The 16,377-nt window shown below is 46.2% G+C and overlaps 1 protein-coding gene across 1 annotated transcript in view; it reads right to left on the bottom strand.

The window, feature by feature from the left end:
* GNE (glucosamine (UDP-N-acetyl)-2-epimerase/N-acetylmannosamine kinase) overlaps positions 1-16,377 on the bottom strand; it is a 28,136-nt gene that overhangs the window by 9,662 nt on the left and 2,097 nt on the right. The window contains exons 2-4 of the mRNA XM_007946891.2: positions 13,141-13,592; positions 8,930-9,082; positions 6,002-6,214 (exon numbers count right to left, since the gene is read on the bottom strand). Coding sequence (XP_007945082.1) covers positions 6,002-6,214; positions 8,930-9,082; positions 13,141-13,592 — 818 coding nt within the window. The remainder of the gene's footprint in view (positions 1-6,001; positions 6,215-8,929; positions 9,083-13,140; positions 13,593-16,377) is intronic.

The raw sequence follows: 16,377 nt of genomic DNA, 5'->3' as shown, positions 1-16,377 counted from the left end.
AAGTAGGTCTTTTAATGAGACATCAACTTTTCACTCTATACAATTTAAAGCATTCCTGGCAAGATTTCTAAATACAGATACTTAAGGCCACGGAAACTCTTTCTTCCCAAAGACAGTAACTCAAGTTGTCGCTGTTTATCACAGGAAGTGGATTAATCCATTCTGTGCTTAAAATTCTTCTAGTCATCTACCAAGTGCATTCTTCCAAAAGAGAACTATTTTGATCCTCTGGGAGCCAGATTCTCAGGTTATGGAATTGGCGTGACCCACTTAGGCCATGTGGCCTTTTGAACCTCGAAGGGCTGGTTCCCTGGAGTTACGTTCAGGTCAAGTGATAGCTTAGGAGGCCACCCGGTGGACAGTGTTTTGCCTTGGGCACTGGGTTCTTCAGGAAAATCACCTCCACACAGCTTCACGCAGCAGCAGCCCCGGGGTCTGGCCAGTGGCTGTGTTTTAGGATGGGCTGGTGTGGCCCTGGCGATTCTGTTTCTGTACCCAAACCCAAAAACCCAAACTCACTACCATCGGGTCGGATCCAACCCATAGCAACCCCTCCTTGGGTTTCCAAGGCAGCATCACTACAGAAGTAGATTGCCCAACCTCCCTTCCTAGGAGGTGCTGATGGGTTTGAACCGCCAGCCTTCTGGTTAGCAGTCAGATGCCTTAGGCACTACACCACCTGAAACCCTGCTGGTGCTTTGATCTTATTTTCTTGGAAATTAACAAAGACCTAATAGCCACTTCCATAGTGATGTTGCCTTGGAAACCCAAGGAGGGGTTGCTATGAGTTGGGTCTGACTCCACGGCACGGCACGTAACAACAACAACATAGCCACTTGCACTTTCCCCTCTTAGGAGTGCCCTTCTTATATATTCAGGTGGCACTGCCTGATTTGAATTTATCTCCTCACAATAAACCTATTCTATTACACTAATTTTTGGTATTATATTAATTTTAGGTTTTTGACACCTGCCTCCCATCTATCAGCCAGCCATTCAGTCAGCTGGACAGGAAAGGCTCGTCAGTTCATTAGCTGGTCAGCTGGTCAGGCAGTCACTTCCTCTCCATCCCATCAAACTATACACTTTCTAACTGATGGTAAGGGGTCAATACGTGGAAACAGCCGTATTTGTCGATGGGTAGGCTAACAAGAGGGGAGCAGAAGGGTGACAGCTGGAATGAAGAGAGGCCAAGGAAGGCGTCGTTTTGTTTTTAAGATGGGAGCGGCCTGGACGTGTTTCAATGATGAGGGAGGCGGCTAAAGATACACAGCCGAGGAAGGACCACTGGCAGAGTGAGGTCCTGCGCAGGCTGCAGTGAGGGGGGCTGATCTACAGGGAGAAGGATGAGCAGCGGGCAGCTAGGCCCCTGCTCTGCTGTAAAGAAGGAGACAATGACTGAGCACGGAAGCGTATGCAGACGTGCTGGCAGGAAGCAGAGGAGACTCTCTTGGGCCTTTTTACCTGTCCTCCATGGTAACCTCATTTAACCCTTGGTTTTAAGTACCACGTATGGCAGAGAGTGGCACTGGTCCTGTTTCCTTCCTCCACACTTGGTGTTAGGTGCTGTCGGGCACCAGCCTCGGCCCATTGCTGCAGCCACTGGCAAGCCGTCTCGTTGAGGGCCTCTCCTCTTTCGCTGACCCTCCACTTTACCAAGCATGACATCCTTCTCCAGGGAACGGTCCCTTCTGACAACACGACCAAAGTAGGTGAGACAGAGTCTGGCCATTCTCGCTTCTAGGAAGCGTTCCAGCTGCACTTCCTCCGGGACAGATTGGTTCGTCCTTCTAGCAGTCCTTATTACATTCAGTACTCTTCACCAGCACTGCTACTCAAATGCGTGGATTCTTCTGTGGTCTTCCTTATTCATTGTCCAGCTTTCAACATGCATACGAGGCAACTGAAAACACCAAGCTTGGGTTAGACACACCTCAGTCTTCAAAGTGACATCTTTGCTTTTCAGCACTTTAAAGAGGTCTCTGGCAGCAGATATCCTGACCGCAATAACATTGACTGACTTCTTGACTGCTGCTCCCATCTGGGCTGACTGTGGACCCTGTTACAACTTCTCTCTTCTCTCCATTTATCGTGGTACTGCTTATTGGTCCGGTTGTGAGGAATTTTGTTTTCTTTATATTGAAGTGTAATCCATACTGTAGACCACAGTCTTCAATTTTCATCAAAGTGCTTCAAGTCTACCTCACTTTCAGTGAGCAAGGTTGTGTCATATTTATATTGCAGGTCGTTAGTGAGTCTTCCTCCAATCCTGATGCCACATTCTTCTTCATATAGTCCAGCTTCTCAGATGAACTGCTTAGCATACAGGTTGAATAAATATGGTGAAAGGATACAGCCCTGACACGTATATTTCCCGATCTTAAACCATGCGGCATCCCCTTGTTTTGTTTGAATGATTGCCTCTTGTTCTATGTATAGGTTCCTTATGAGCACAATTAAGTGTTCTGGAATTCCTGTTCTTCATAATGTTATCCACAATTTGTTATGATCCACACAGTCGACTGCCTTTGCATAGACAGTGAAACACAGGTAAACATCTTTCTGGTATTCTTTGCTTCCAGCCAAGATCCATCTGACATCAGCAGTGATATCCCTCGTTCCAGGCCCTCTTCTGAATGTGGCTTGCATTTCTGGAAGTTCCCTGTCAATATATTGCTGCATCCTTTTTAAATTATTTCCAGGAAAATTTTACTTGCATGTGATATTAATGTATTGTTCAATAATTCCTGTATTCTGTCGGATCACCTTTCTTTGCACTGGGCACAAATATGGATCTCTTCCAGTCAGTTGGGCAGATAGCTGTCTTCCAAATTTCTTGGCATAAATGAGTGCTTCCAACGCTGCGTCCATTTGCTGAAACGTCTCCGTGGGTATTCTGCCAATTCCTGGAATCTTGTTTTTTGCCAATTCCTTCAGTGCAGCTTCAACTTCTTTCAATACTATTAGTTCTATCCCATGCTACCTCTTGAAATTTCTATACTAGTAACAGAATTCACTATAAATATAGTAACAGAATTTACTATACCTGCTAGTAACATAGTTTACTATATATGTTAGTAACAGAATTTCAGTGTAGAAACTAGTAACAGACGTTTTACACAGGCACGTGATCACCCAGCTACAGACGGCGTTCTCCAGCTTCCCTTGCAGCCAGAGGGGGCCACGTGACTAAGTTCTGATGGGATGCGGAAAAGAAGATTTGTAACTTCCAGTTCAGCCTTAAAGGGTAGGGCCCTTCCCCTCCCCTCCTCCCCACTGGCGAGGAGCTGGGGCAACCACCAGCACGACAGACGGAGACGGAGTCTCGATTGTGGAGCCGCCCTGTCAGTTCCAGAAGGCTAACCAGGGAGAGAGAGAGTCATTTAAGCCACAATTGTTTTTTTACTTTTTATTGTAGTTCGGGTAAAAGCTTGCAAGCAAATTAGTTTTCCATTCAGTAATTTGGACATATTTTGTTTCATGACACCGGCTGCAATGCCCTCAAGGTACCAGCTCTCTTCCCACTTCCTCCCTGGGGTTCCCATTCGTCCTTCTTTCCTGTCCCTTCCTGCCTCCTGAGCTGTGTTTTTGGGCAAATGCTGCCCTTCTGGTCGCATACAGTTGATCACTCTGAGGAGTACATTGCCCCCTGGTGTTACTGGTCACTTTATAGGCCTGTCTATTGTTTGGTTAAAGTTGGCCCTCAGGGGTGGGTTCAGTTCCAGGCTTGACGGGTCCTTGATGGCCCGCCTCAGGAGTGCCACCGTCCCCATCAGGTCAGTGAGCCCCGTCCTTTTCATGATGTGTCATGATGTGTTCTCCGCCGTTTTCCTCCCTCTCTGTCCAGGGCCCTCTGCTGGGACCCTTAGCAGGGGCCGCAATGGCGGCCAGGCACCATCTGGTTTTCTGATCTCAGGGCAGCGAAGGCTATGGTGCAGAGCCACTGTTACAGCAGCTGACCTGATATCCTGATTATATACCAGCTATATGCCAACGGCTCTCGGATTTGTAGCTCTGAGTCTCCCTGGAACTAAACAGCTACCTACTTTCCACTTCTACTTTGGTAGTAACTAATAGGTGTCTCGAACTTAAAGTGGCCATAAGAGGATTCTCAATTCCATCCCCTTCCAAAATCTGTCCCTCCCTCAATGTCTTCCATATGAGGAAAGAGCACCCCTAGGGTTCAATCCAAAAATCTAGGAGTTATCGTCAATTCCTTCTTCTTTTCACCTTCCACATCTAAGTCTGAGCAAACTCTATGACACAGCCCAAATCTAACTGCTCTCCGTTTCTAGTACCCCCGTGTCGTCTAAACCATCACCATCTCTTACTGAAGAGCCCAGACGGCCCTGTGACTGGTCTCTCTGCTTCCACCCTTGCCCTACCACATTCTGTTCTCCAAGTAGCAGAGGTTGTTTCAAGATGCAAGTCAGATCATGTCTTCCCTCCCTCAGTGGCTTCCCATCATCCTTAGAAAATCCCCAAACTGTTCACCTGATGACAAAGGCCTGCCCCCTTCTCTGATGTCTCCTGCGTCCCTTGTCCTCTGGCCCACCAAGCTTCATGCCCCTTCTGTTACAATGACCTTCTGTTCTTAAACAGATCAAGCTTGTTCTCATCCTAGGGCTCCACCTGGCTGTCCCCTCTGCTGCTCCCTGTTCTCACAGAGCTGACTCCTTGTCACTGAGAGCTCAGCTGAAATGTCACCCCCTAAAGAACCTTCGTTCGCTCCACCTACTGTCCTGTCCGTCACAAGAATGTGTGTTAGTCTGCCCAGCACAGAGGAATCCTGTATTTTTCTTAGTTTTCATCTATTTCCTCTCCCACTGGAATGTAAGTTCCTTGAGAGCTCAGCCTTGTGAGTCTAGTTTACTGCCGAATTCCAGTGCCCAGCCCACAGTAGGTGCTCGTTATCTATTTCCTTAATGAGTAAACTGATGAAGTTGGAGGAATTTCCATCTGAGAGCATCTATTTTCTTCTCTGTGAAGAGGGGAACAAGGTAATATGCTGGAGTGGGGAGAAGGTCTACAGGATGAAAAAGTCAGGGTGGCAATTAGGAAGAAGGGGGGGACGAGCAGCACTGGGACGTCTTAGTTCTAGTCCCACTGTTCGCCATTAAGTTCATACTTTCTCTGTTAGCTGCTGCTCCGGACTACACTGTGTCCCCAAGAAGAAATGTGTGTTTTAAATGCTAACCTCTGCGCCTGTGTTTATAATCCCATTTGGGAATGGTGTCTTTGTTGTGATGAGGAGGCAGGATTAATGCAGGGTGTATCTTGAGTCCATCTCTTTTGAGATGTAAGAGAGTTTAGGAAGCAAGCAGAGAAGAGATGCCACACCACAAGAAGATGGACAGAAAACAGAAGCTGAAAAGACCAAGGCCTCCCCAGAGCCGACGGCGACAGAAAGCTTTGCCTCAGAGCTGGTGCTCCGATTCAGACTTCCAGCCTCCTAACCTGGGAGAAAATAAATGTGTTTGTTTATGCTCTCCACCTGTGGTTATGTCTGTTGGCAGCACTAGATGACAAAGACCGCTAATCTCATATATTGGCATGGAGATATGAGAACTTGGACTAATGTTAATAACTGGACCTAGCTCATTCATAAATAATGCTACATATAATTTAGATACTAGGAGGCACATTCCAGTTGCCTCACTGTAAAGTACTGACTGAAGGGAGTGTGTCCTAGGCCAGAAAATGAAAGGCCCGCACTCATCTGCTCCTAATACATCCAACCACATTCTGAAACACAGCCATCAAAGACTGTCACTAAGCTCTTAGCGCTAGCAGATGCTGCAGGCAGAGAATGCAGGCAGAGCCCTCACAGGCCAATCCCTTGTGTGCTGTGTGCAGACTACATAGTGCTACAATTGACCATTAACCTCATTCCCACACTTGGTGATAAATACACATGCCTGGCAGTGATGCATACATGCCTTATAATCATTCATATGCATGTGTACATACTGGTCAGCTGAAATACGGGCAAAGGTAATACCTGTTTCTCTCCCAATCTGACGTGTCCCCAGGTTGATCACAGGGGTTCCAAAAGCTCCAACCTCTCGCACCCCACAGCTGCTGTTCCCAATCATGCAGCCAGCGTGGGCAACCAGCTGGATGAACTGCTCAAACGGTACGTGTTTCACCGCACGGAAGTTGGGGTGATGTTCGATGCCCTTCTTCCGCATCACCCGCACCATCTCTTTGCTCCCTGTGGGAGTGAAGAGAACCAGCTGCTAAATGGCCGCGAGGAAGAGACTGTTGACATTAGCAAGCATCCTCCCGTAACGACTCGCCCTGCTTGTGGGGAAACGGTCTGCTCGTGACTATGAGCCGCTCAGAGCTGTGGCTAGCTCACTGCCTCTCATCATCCAGGAACCCAGAGAGCAGCAGGCAGGACTGAGCAAAGCACATGACTGTAACTAACACCATTTAGGTAACAATGCCGAGGCTCAAACAGGCCATTTCTCTTCAGCTAGGACTGACTAACAGAAAAGACTCAGACGCTACCTGCCACCCGTGCTCACAGAGCCTCGGCCCCCCATTTTCACCAGAGATAGCTCAACCAGGTAACACGCCAAGCAAGCCTGGTGGTACCGGGGTTGAAGCATTTGACTGCTAACCAGAGGTAGGCAGCCTGACCCCACCAGCCACTCCACGGGGGGCTGAGATGAGGCAGTCTGCTTCCGACTGACAGCCTCGGAGACCCTACGGGGCAGTCCTGCTCTGCCCTATAGGGCAGCTACGAGCGGAGGGGACTCGATGGCAGCGGGTTTTGGATTGCACTCCCACTGATGTGGCCTGCCCTCTTACGAAAATACAGACAGGTTCTGACACTGGTTGGTAAGTTAATTTAAATGCAATAATTAAAAACAACCAACTTCCAGGGTATGAGGGAGAAGCAATATTTAAATTCACCCTTTCCCTCACTCCCCCGAGCAGGGAGGAAAAGCTGCTGTCTGATTAGCTGGGAGGCTTGACAGCAGCACACTACGTTCGTGTGCACAGGACCCTCCAGGTAACAGATGCTGCACACGCATGCGTTCTGACTTGCAATCTTTCCTCTCTGAGGCACGGGAGGTAAACAGCCTCAGAGTCTGACTTCTGGAAGTCAGCCTCGCCATTTCCCTGTGTATCCGAGCTTGCCCGAGCACACCAGGCATCACCTAGTTACCTGGCAGGTGACAGGCCAGGAGGTACTCTTCCCAGATTCAGATCTGGGCCCCTCTTTGCCTTGAAGCCTGAACTACTGCATATGCACTAATCCAGGTTTCTGCAGAGTGCTGCACTGGGGCCCGGGCGCTGAGCCGCGTAACAAGACAGCAACGCTTTGATTCTTGCTTCCCTGCTGCCCGCAGCGTAGGGAGAAGGGGCGAGTGGCAGACGTGATTTAGGTGATCCTGCGGTCCTTTACCAGTTTCCACGGGACAGAAATCTCTCTAAAGGATTCTAAAGTGTCTACCGTCAGGAAAGTATATTACAAACAGATATCATTGACAATGAATGCAAGAGACATACACAATGACTTCACAACTACTCACCTAAGAAGTCAAAGGACCAAGGAAGAATCAATGTTCCCATTTTTGGAATATTACCACAGTCCCTGAATGAAGTCAGGACTGTCAGTTACCAGGTGCTGTTGAACTGACCCCAGCTGAGGGCAGCCCCACGTGTGTCAGAGGGGAGCTGTGCTCCCTTCTACGGGGCTTTCAGTGGTGGATTCTTGGAAGAACATCACAGGCCCTTCGTCCACGGTGCCTCTGGGCAGACCTGAACCTCCCACCTCCCAGTTAGCAGCCAAGCGTGTTAACTGTTTGCATCACCCAGGGAGAAATCTGGGTTAGGAGTTCTTAACATCTGGTGTAGTGCCTAAGGCATCTGACTGCTAACCAGAAGGCTGGCAGTTCAAACCCACCAGGCAAAACTCAGAAGGAAGACTGGGCAATCTACTTCCGTAGTGATACCGCCTCAGAAACCCAAGGAGGGGCACTGTGAGTCGAGTGACTCACTGACTTGATGGCAGTGAGTTTGGTCTGGTCAACACTCTGCCTTGCTGCGTCTAACCAAAACGATTGTTCAAGGGACACTCTAAGCAGAATTCTTTCTCAGTAAGATGAGAACATCTTAGCACTGCAGGGAAGAGACCTGCCTCCTTTGCTAAAAAGAAGAAAGCCTAAGAGCTCCATAGTGGCTGATGTCAACTGCCAGGGATTCGCATTTCAAACTCCTGGGTGTCAGGCCTGCTCTGCCATTTCTCACTTGTACTTCACACCCCCATTCACTTGCCCAAGGCCTCACTAGCACTAAAAGCTACTGTGTTAGCCCCCAGTGGTGATCAACCAGGTCAGGTTTGAAGAGCCACTGGTTAGGGACCCAGATCTAAACGACTGAAGCTCAAGATGACTTTAAGATACAGCTAACATAAGTAAGAAACTAAAACCCAACCCAACCCACTCCACTGCGTCCATTCCCATTGGGTTTCCAAGGATGACAGCCTTTATGGAAGTAGACAGCTTCATCTTCCCACGGAGTAGCTGGTGGGCTAAACCGCCAACCTTCTGGTTAGCAGCCCAATGCCTTACCCTTTGCACCACCAGAGCGCCGTATGACTAAGGGAGAGGGCAGGAAATGATCTCACAGCGGCCCACAGGTTCATCACCTTCCTAGAGACGTGGCTGCATTTTAAGGCTTATGTCTTGGTTAAAGTGGAGGTTAGAGAGATTTTTCTTTTCTTTTTTAGTGCTTATTTTTTCCTATTAAGCTTTCATTAGACTTTACAGAAATATCAGACGTGTCAACCTGTAACAGAATTGGTGACTCTTTGGTTTTAAGTGATGAGAAAAATGGGAAGAAACAGCCGAAGAAGGCATAACAGAAACAGATCTGAAAAGGCAGGTGACATGATCTCATTGTCAAGCTCAATTACCTGCATCAATATTTGGAAACAGGACTAGGGTCCGCTTGTTAAATGAGATAAGGGCATCCAGTGTTAGCTCAAACATTTTTATGGAATGCTTAATATCAGTGGTCACAGGGTGCTGGAGTGCAACAATGTAATCTTTAGGCTTTACATCATCACCTGTTTAAAGAAAAGCAAACCACACGCTTCGTTAGTCAGGACACTGAGGGAGGAAGCAGCAAATCTAAAACCCCACAGCCTGTGCTTTAAAAACTCTAAGGCCAATCTGTCTGTGACGTTCCAAGCAGGGCATCCAAATTAGAATCAAATGATGAGAATTCATAGCAACAAGCCCAAGGATACAGTAAATTTAACGTTTTGCAAAGGTGCTTGCTAGCGCCAACATGAAATATAACCTCAAACAGCAAGCACTAGACATTCCTGACGTTTTAAAATGCAAAGTATTCCAAAGCATTAGAAGACTGGGAATCGCCCCCAGTTCTCCCCCCCAGTTCCCCAGCTGCTCCCTGAAGAACCAGCAACGTTCAGGGGGAGTACTCTGCGGCCATCAGAGCGTCTGCTGTGTGAAGGAGCACTGAGCACGTGACACAGCGCAGAGGGGCTTCCTGCCAGATTCAACCAAGGCAGGCCTCTGCCCAAGGACCAGAAAGACTTCATTCATCTGCAGGCTGGGACCGAAGGACAGTTCCCCAGCAACAACCCAAAGCGTAAACGGTTCGTGTGGACAATGAATGCCAGACACCACACACTTACCAACAGGGCCTAAAGCAGAGCTTCTTTTCAGTAAAAGGACTCTTTCCCTGTCCTCTTCCTTTTCATGAACAATTTTATCATTAACTACATCTAGTTCATCATCAATTTCTAAATTCAACCAGCAGCAGTTACTTTTTATGATTTGTTAGTAACAGAGGATTCTGATTTAAGTTAGAATCTCCAGTAGAATTTGATTTAAAAGACTGTATTGGTTCCAAATTTTATTAACAAAAAGTACTGGTCCCATATTAGGTTCTGAACTGAGGAACATATGTAATTATTAAATTTTTTCACAAAGAAAAAAGGCTAAAGGCCTGAATCAGTCTGTCAGAAACTTGATAAACCATGAGCGGTTCAAAGATCAAAAGCAAAACACCATCTCTAATTACAGTAATTACAGTTGGCAGAGTCTAGAAGGACGTGATCAAGGGAAATGCGGTGATCTACTGGCTACAGATGAGGGCCGTAGGGCCACGAGAAAGAACTAGTGGAAAGAGAACTAAACACTGGACGGGGCAGTGGCAACAGAAGTCTCCTCGCTGGGACAGACACAGAGACACCGTGCAGAGGCGGTCATCTGAGCACAGGTCCAAGTTGGTTCCACTACAGTGCTCGTTTCTGTAACGTGAACTGGCTCATCCCTGACTGGGAAACAGTCGTCAAGTTAGCCCCGTGATTCCCCACAGTGGGAAGCGAGGAACCCTAGTTGTCAATGTACGGCGTGAGCTGGGAGCAATACAGCCCCCGCGTGGGCCGTCTCAGCCCCTCTGGGCTCAGTGAGCCCAGGTGCTGTCTTGAAAGCACTTACAGGGCGAGTCGCTCTGATCTTTGTGCACTGGCTGGGACGGGTTTCTTTCACGGGAAAATGTTACGGTCCTATGCCCGGGACCCTTCTACACAAGAGGTACAAGAAGTCACTGCTAAGGGACAAGTGAAAGGTGACGAGGAAGGAAATTTCCAGCAGTTACTACAGGACAGCTTCCCACATCTCATTTATCTTCTACTTGGAAGTGTGATTAGGAAGCATCTGTAGTGGACAGCAACTAACCTTTTAATGCAGACTGCAGGGGACTGAACTTTGTAACTTAAGGTCCTTAAATGTGGAGACATTTGAGCAGTTTCTTTATGAAAGGAGGACAGCAAAGCGGCCAAACCTAGAAGTCTTTTTAAACCACTGAAGACGACACGCTAATGACGCACAGCCACGCACTCCTAGCCAGATGACACTGTACAACACCTGCACCTGCTTCCCGACCGGCGACCTCGCACTCTGCCCGTAACTTAGCACAGCCCTTTCCATCACGGCACCGTGACTGTTTCATGCCGTAACAGTCCTCTATTTACAGGGGTATTTCCTTCATTATTAGGAACTCCACGTGTATTTTTAATTTTGTTAACGTTTTTATTAGGCTGGTTATTGTTTAATGTTCCAGCTATCAAGCTGCATGTTCTGAGTGGCCTGCTCAGTCTGTTTTCCTTATAAGCAGAGCGATAACATCAGAAGCTGCAGGTGGAGAAGCAGGTGTGGACTTTTCATAAAATGAACCACTGAACTATGGCCCAGAGTGGATGGCTCTGGTTCCTGGGCTTGTCTTCTTTCTCACTGGTTTAAAAAAAAGAAACAATCCCGTTTGGGCTGTTCTGTCATCATTCTTTTGATGAAGAAACTGTTGAGAAAGTCCCAGCGAGGACCCTGAACTCAGCTGCAAGCCTGCTGCCTTCTTGTTTGTAAGGGTTATTTTCTATTCACCACCCCCCATTTTTCAGATGCACAAGATTTTTCAGAATACAAACACAGCTAACATTATAATCCAAACAGAATCCAAGAGTGTTTACTTAGGATACAAAAAGGAGAGACTCAAGAGACCAAATGTTTGTTCCACCAGCATCATCTAGATCAGTTCCCTGGTAACTACATACCTGTCCAAGGATAAAAAGTACACAGAGTGGGTTAATTTACACAGTAGGAAAGCCCAGCCCCTCCTGTCCCACTGTGACCTGGATTAAGAATGCATGCAATCACTCTGATGACACTATCACCACATCACTTTTCATTCATTAATTTCATGATTCATTAGATCTACTTCCTAGAAAATGGGGTCCTAAACAGGTAGTTGATTCAGATTCTCCTCCTAGGTAGTCCATCAGCGTTCCGGTTTGTAAATCTGTTTTCCTTACTTCTGATTAACAAAAGGTAATTTCCAGGGACCTACAGTCTGCCGATTTCAGACCTCAGACTTGATTCAGACACAGTGAACTCTAACATTTGGTGTGACTGTGACTTTTGCTGTTCAGTAACCATCATAATCCCTCACTCTGATGCGTACTCACGGTTCACTACCCGCTCTCATACTCACCATCTCAGCAGAGTATTCCAACAACCCCCTGACACAGTCATTACATTGAAGCATTGTAATTTTTTATAGTAGTGAAAAATACCATAATCCCACAAACCAGAAATAACTATTATAAATGACCTGGAGTACATATTTCTTAACACTTCCATCACATTACAGTTTTTACTTGAAGCACTTATTGATGAAGATCAAAAACTACAGCCTTCAGTATGGATTACACCTCAACATAAAGAAAACAGAAATCCTCACAACTGGACCAAAAAGCAACATCATGACAAATGGAGAAAAGATTGATATTGTTAAGGATTTCATTTTACTTGTATCAATAATCAATGCCTATGGAAGCAGCAGTCAAGAAATAAAATGACATATTGCATTGGGCAAATCTGCTGCAAAAGACCTCTTTAAAGTGGTCAAGTGTAACGATAGCACTTTGAAGACTAAGGTGCACCTGACCCCAAGCCCTGGTATTTGCAATCGCCTCATATGCGTGTGAGAGCTGGACAACCAATAAGGAAGACCAAAGAAGAACTGATGCATTTGAGTTGTGGTGTTGGTGAAGAATGCTGAATGTACCGTGGACTGGCAGAAGAACAGACAGATCTTTCCTGGAGGATGTACATCTAGAATTCTCATTAGAAGTGAGTATGGCCAGACTTTGTCTCTCAGACTTTGTTCATGGTGTCAGAAGGGACCAGTCCCTGGAGAAGGATATCATGCTAGGTAAAGGAGAGGGTCAGCAAAGGGGAAGACCCTCAACGAGATGCATTGACACAGTGGCTGCGACGAAGGACCTACGCACGGCAATGATTGTGAGGATGGCACGAGACCGGGCAGTTTCATTCTGCTGTACACAGGGTCACTGTGAGTCAAAACTGACTCACAGCACCTAAAAAGAATTTTAAAAATCAATCTAGTATACCATTTTACAAAAAAAGTAATGAGTCTCAAGAGAAGTCAAGTTATACCACAGGACAAGAGATGGGAACTAAAACTTCAGTCTTCTGATTGCTACTAGAATATTCTGTCCACAACAATATCCCAAAGGATTGCAATATAGCCAGCGTTTTCTGACAAAAAACCATTAGACGAAACACTGACACATACCTAACCACATCCGAATGATGCTCATGTAGTCCTTGTTTTTGGCTGAGAGCAGTTTGTCGTAGGAAGGACAGCCTGCCAGAAGGATGCGGTCGTGATCCTCACACATGGAGATCAGGTGCTGCTCTGCGCTCCGGGTGCAGCACACGTGGTAGTGAGCCAGCTTTGTTATGGCGTGTCTGATAGAGTCGTCGATGGTCCCGCTCACTTCCCCCCCTTCAATGTGAAGGATCCGGATGTTCATCAGAGCAGCAGATGTAGCCAGAGCCAGGGCGTCAAACCTGTCTCCATGAACAATCATGATGTCAGGCTTCAGGCGATTAAGGACATCTGGTAGCTTCACCAGGGCCAGACCTACTGACTCCACCATGGCTGCCTCATCTTCCCCCCGAACAATCGTGTGGAGCCTTGTGTTAATGTCAAAATCATCCTGTTCAATCATGCGATATGTGTTTCTAAAGCAGGAGAGAAATAAAGAAGTGAGAGCACATCTTCAGTGCAGGGCCATTTAAGAACTGGGCAAGCAGTCCAGCACCAACTCTGAAGGGACAAACATTTTTTTCAATTTACTAGTTAAAATAAATCGAACTACAATGATTACAATAGCTTAACACTTTCTTTACATATAAAAATATAAACAGTTTAGGTCATAAGAGTACAATTTAACTCTTCTACAGGAACACACCTGTACTCACCACTTATATCAAGACATAGAAGGTACATCAAGAACCTACACCAAGACTTCCAGCACCTGGGCGGCTCACTTGTACCCTTTCCCAGTCAGTATCTAGAGGGGGAGAAATCTGAGGGAGAGTTTTTTATTAACAAGAAGAAGACCAAACTTACAAAAGTGGTCGTGACTTTTTTCTTTCCTTTTTTTTTTTTGCATTTACCAGGTTCTTTTTTAATATGCTGCTTTAATAATAGAAAAAAAATGTTGCTTACAAAAATAAGGCTTCATTTTAAAAAAAATACACACACACACAAAGCTGGGAATCAGGGTGCCTAACATGTCACCCTAATATTATAAGCTCCTGAATTCTGAAAATTGTCTCTGGACTTCTCTATACATAGCACCATTGTTGCTGCTGCTATTAGGTGCCACTAAGTCAGCCTCCAACTCACGGTGACCCCATACAATGGGACAGGGCCACTGTGATCCGTAGGGATTTCACTGGCTGATTTTTCAGAAGCAGGTTACCAGGCCTTTCTTCTGGGTCTGTCTTCATCTGGAAGCTCTGCCAAAGCCTGTTCAGCACTGCTGAGGTTTTCTTTGTACTTATCCCCTTTTAGGGTCAATCTTCCTGGATGTGTACATTGATTTTTGTCACAAAATATGGAAAATTCTGATCCTTATTTCTTCTAAGATTTTTCCACCCAGCTTTTTCCCTCCTCTCTGAGACCCCAATGAAATATATAGTAGACTACCTCTGATACTGCCTCTGAGGTTTCTGAGGTTCTGTTGTTCACCTTGGGTAATTCCTAGTGATGATGTTCGAGTTGACTGACACTTTTTTCTGAGCTTCTGTTGTTCACCTGGAGAGTTCCTATCGATGATCTTTGACTTCACTGACACTTTCTTCTCTTTAGCATCTACACCAGGCAGTTTCCATGCCCTATAATGGACTTTTCAGTTCTAGACTTTTCATTTGGTTCTTTTTTATAGTTTCTATTTCTGTGTTGAGACAGCTGCTTTAAATTCCTTGCAGCTAATTCTAATATCTGAACCATCTCAGGATCTGTTTCTATTGACCACTTTTTCTTTTGATGGTGGAGCAAGTTTTCCTGTTTATCTGCATAACTTGTAATTATATAATAAACATATGGATGATATACTATAGCGATGCTGGATTCTGGATCTTCTTCTTAAAATTGTTGATTTTTCATTTGGAAAAAAAAGGAGGGCGAGGGGGGATCAGGTTTGCTGGTCTGATAGAGCCTGTTAGAACCACTGAGACTATGGCCCCTAGCTGCCCTTCAGGTCTGGAGCTGAACCCACACCTGTGGCTGCCAGCCAAACTAAAGACAGGAATATGAGTTGAACATTTACCTGAGGTAGATACACTCCTTGGAGAGAACAATCCTGGGAGAAAGAAGGGCTGTTTACGCACAGAGAGACAGCTCAGGGGGCAGCAGAGCATGGAGGGAAGGACACAGGGAAAAGATAACTATCGGGAAGAAGTGGGAGGGAAGCTGTTGCATGGGGGTTGTAGTTAATGTCATGAGACAAAGTGTATGTGAACTGCTGGATGGAAAGTGAATTTGCTCTGTACACCTTTACCTAAATCATAATTTTTTTAAAAAAATTGATTTTTGTTCAAGCAGGCAGTTGATTGTTGTTTGAAGTGGGCAGCAGATAAAATTTCTGCTCAGTTTTCTCAGCCTGTAGCATTGCTTTCTGCCAGGTTTCTGAGAGTCCCCCATTCACGTGAGCTCAGTGGTCAGCCAGAAATTTTACAAGAGTTGATATACATAACTTGGGGCTTCCCCTCTGTGCTCTTTCACCTCCGGAATTCCCCGCCCCCTCCTCAATTTTCAAATGCAGTGGCAGCCTACATTCGTCTTTCTGGCACCTCAACCTAAAAGACTGCAGATTTCGGCTTGAGTTCTAAGCAGTCTGTGGTCTGTGGACTAGGTAACTCTCAGGGAAAAGCCACATAAGCATGGATCCCATCTACTGGACTTCCCTCCTCTTGAGGAGCAAATCCCCGCCAGTTTCTGCTGCTGTTGCTCACTCCCCAGGGCCTTCAAAGGATCTTTAAACTACTTTGTACAGCGTTCTGAAGGTCAGCCGTGGAAGGGTCAGTCAGGTATAAGCTACTCTGCCATGACCAGACCCTGAACTTTTTCTTAAAGAACTGTTTCATCATTTCAACTGAATACTTAGTTCAATTTATTTTCCCTGTAATAATGAAAGCCATTAAGATCGTGCGTTTACTTCTGTGGCAGGTTTCCCTCTACCGCTTCATGTTCTCAGATTTTTATTATTTATCTGCGTATCCTGTGCCTCGCTCACCAGGATGTAAGCTCCATGAGAGCAGGGGCTTTTTTTCTGTCTTTGCCATGTGGCACATAGTAGGTGCTTAATAAACATTTACTAAATGAACACATGAAGGAAGAAGTGATCTGCTGTTATATGTTTAACTTCCTTTTACCCAATTCTTGTTGTTGTTGTTGTTGTTATGTGCCGTCGAGTCGGCCCCGACTCATAGCGACCCCTCCTTGGGTTTCCGAGGCAGT

This window comes from Orycteropus afer, unplaced genomic scaffold, assembly GCF_000298275.1.
Source record: "Orycteropus afer afer isolate SDZICR_OR568_19922 unplaced genomic scaffold, OryAfe1.0 scaffold00174, whole genome shotgun sequence".
NCBI lineage: Eukaryota > Metazoa > Chordata > Mammalia > Tubulidentata > Orycteropodidae > Orycteropus > Orycteropus afer.
The sequence above is the reverse complement of the archived record's forward strand: the minus strand, read 5'-3'. Positions and strand labels throughout refer to the sequence as shown.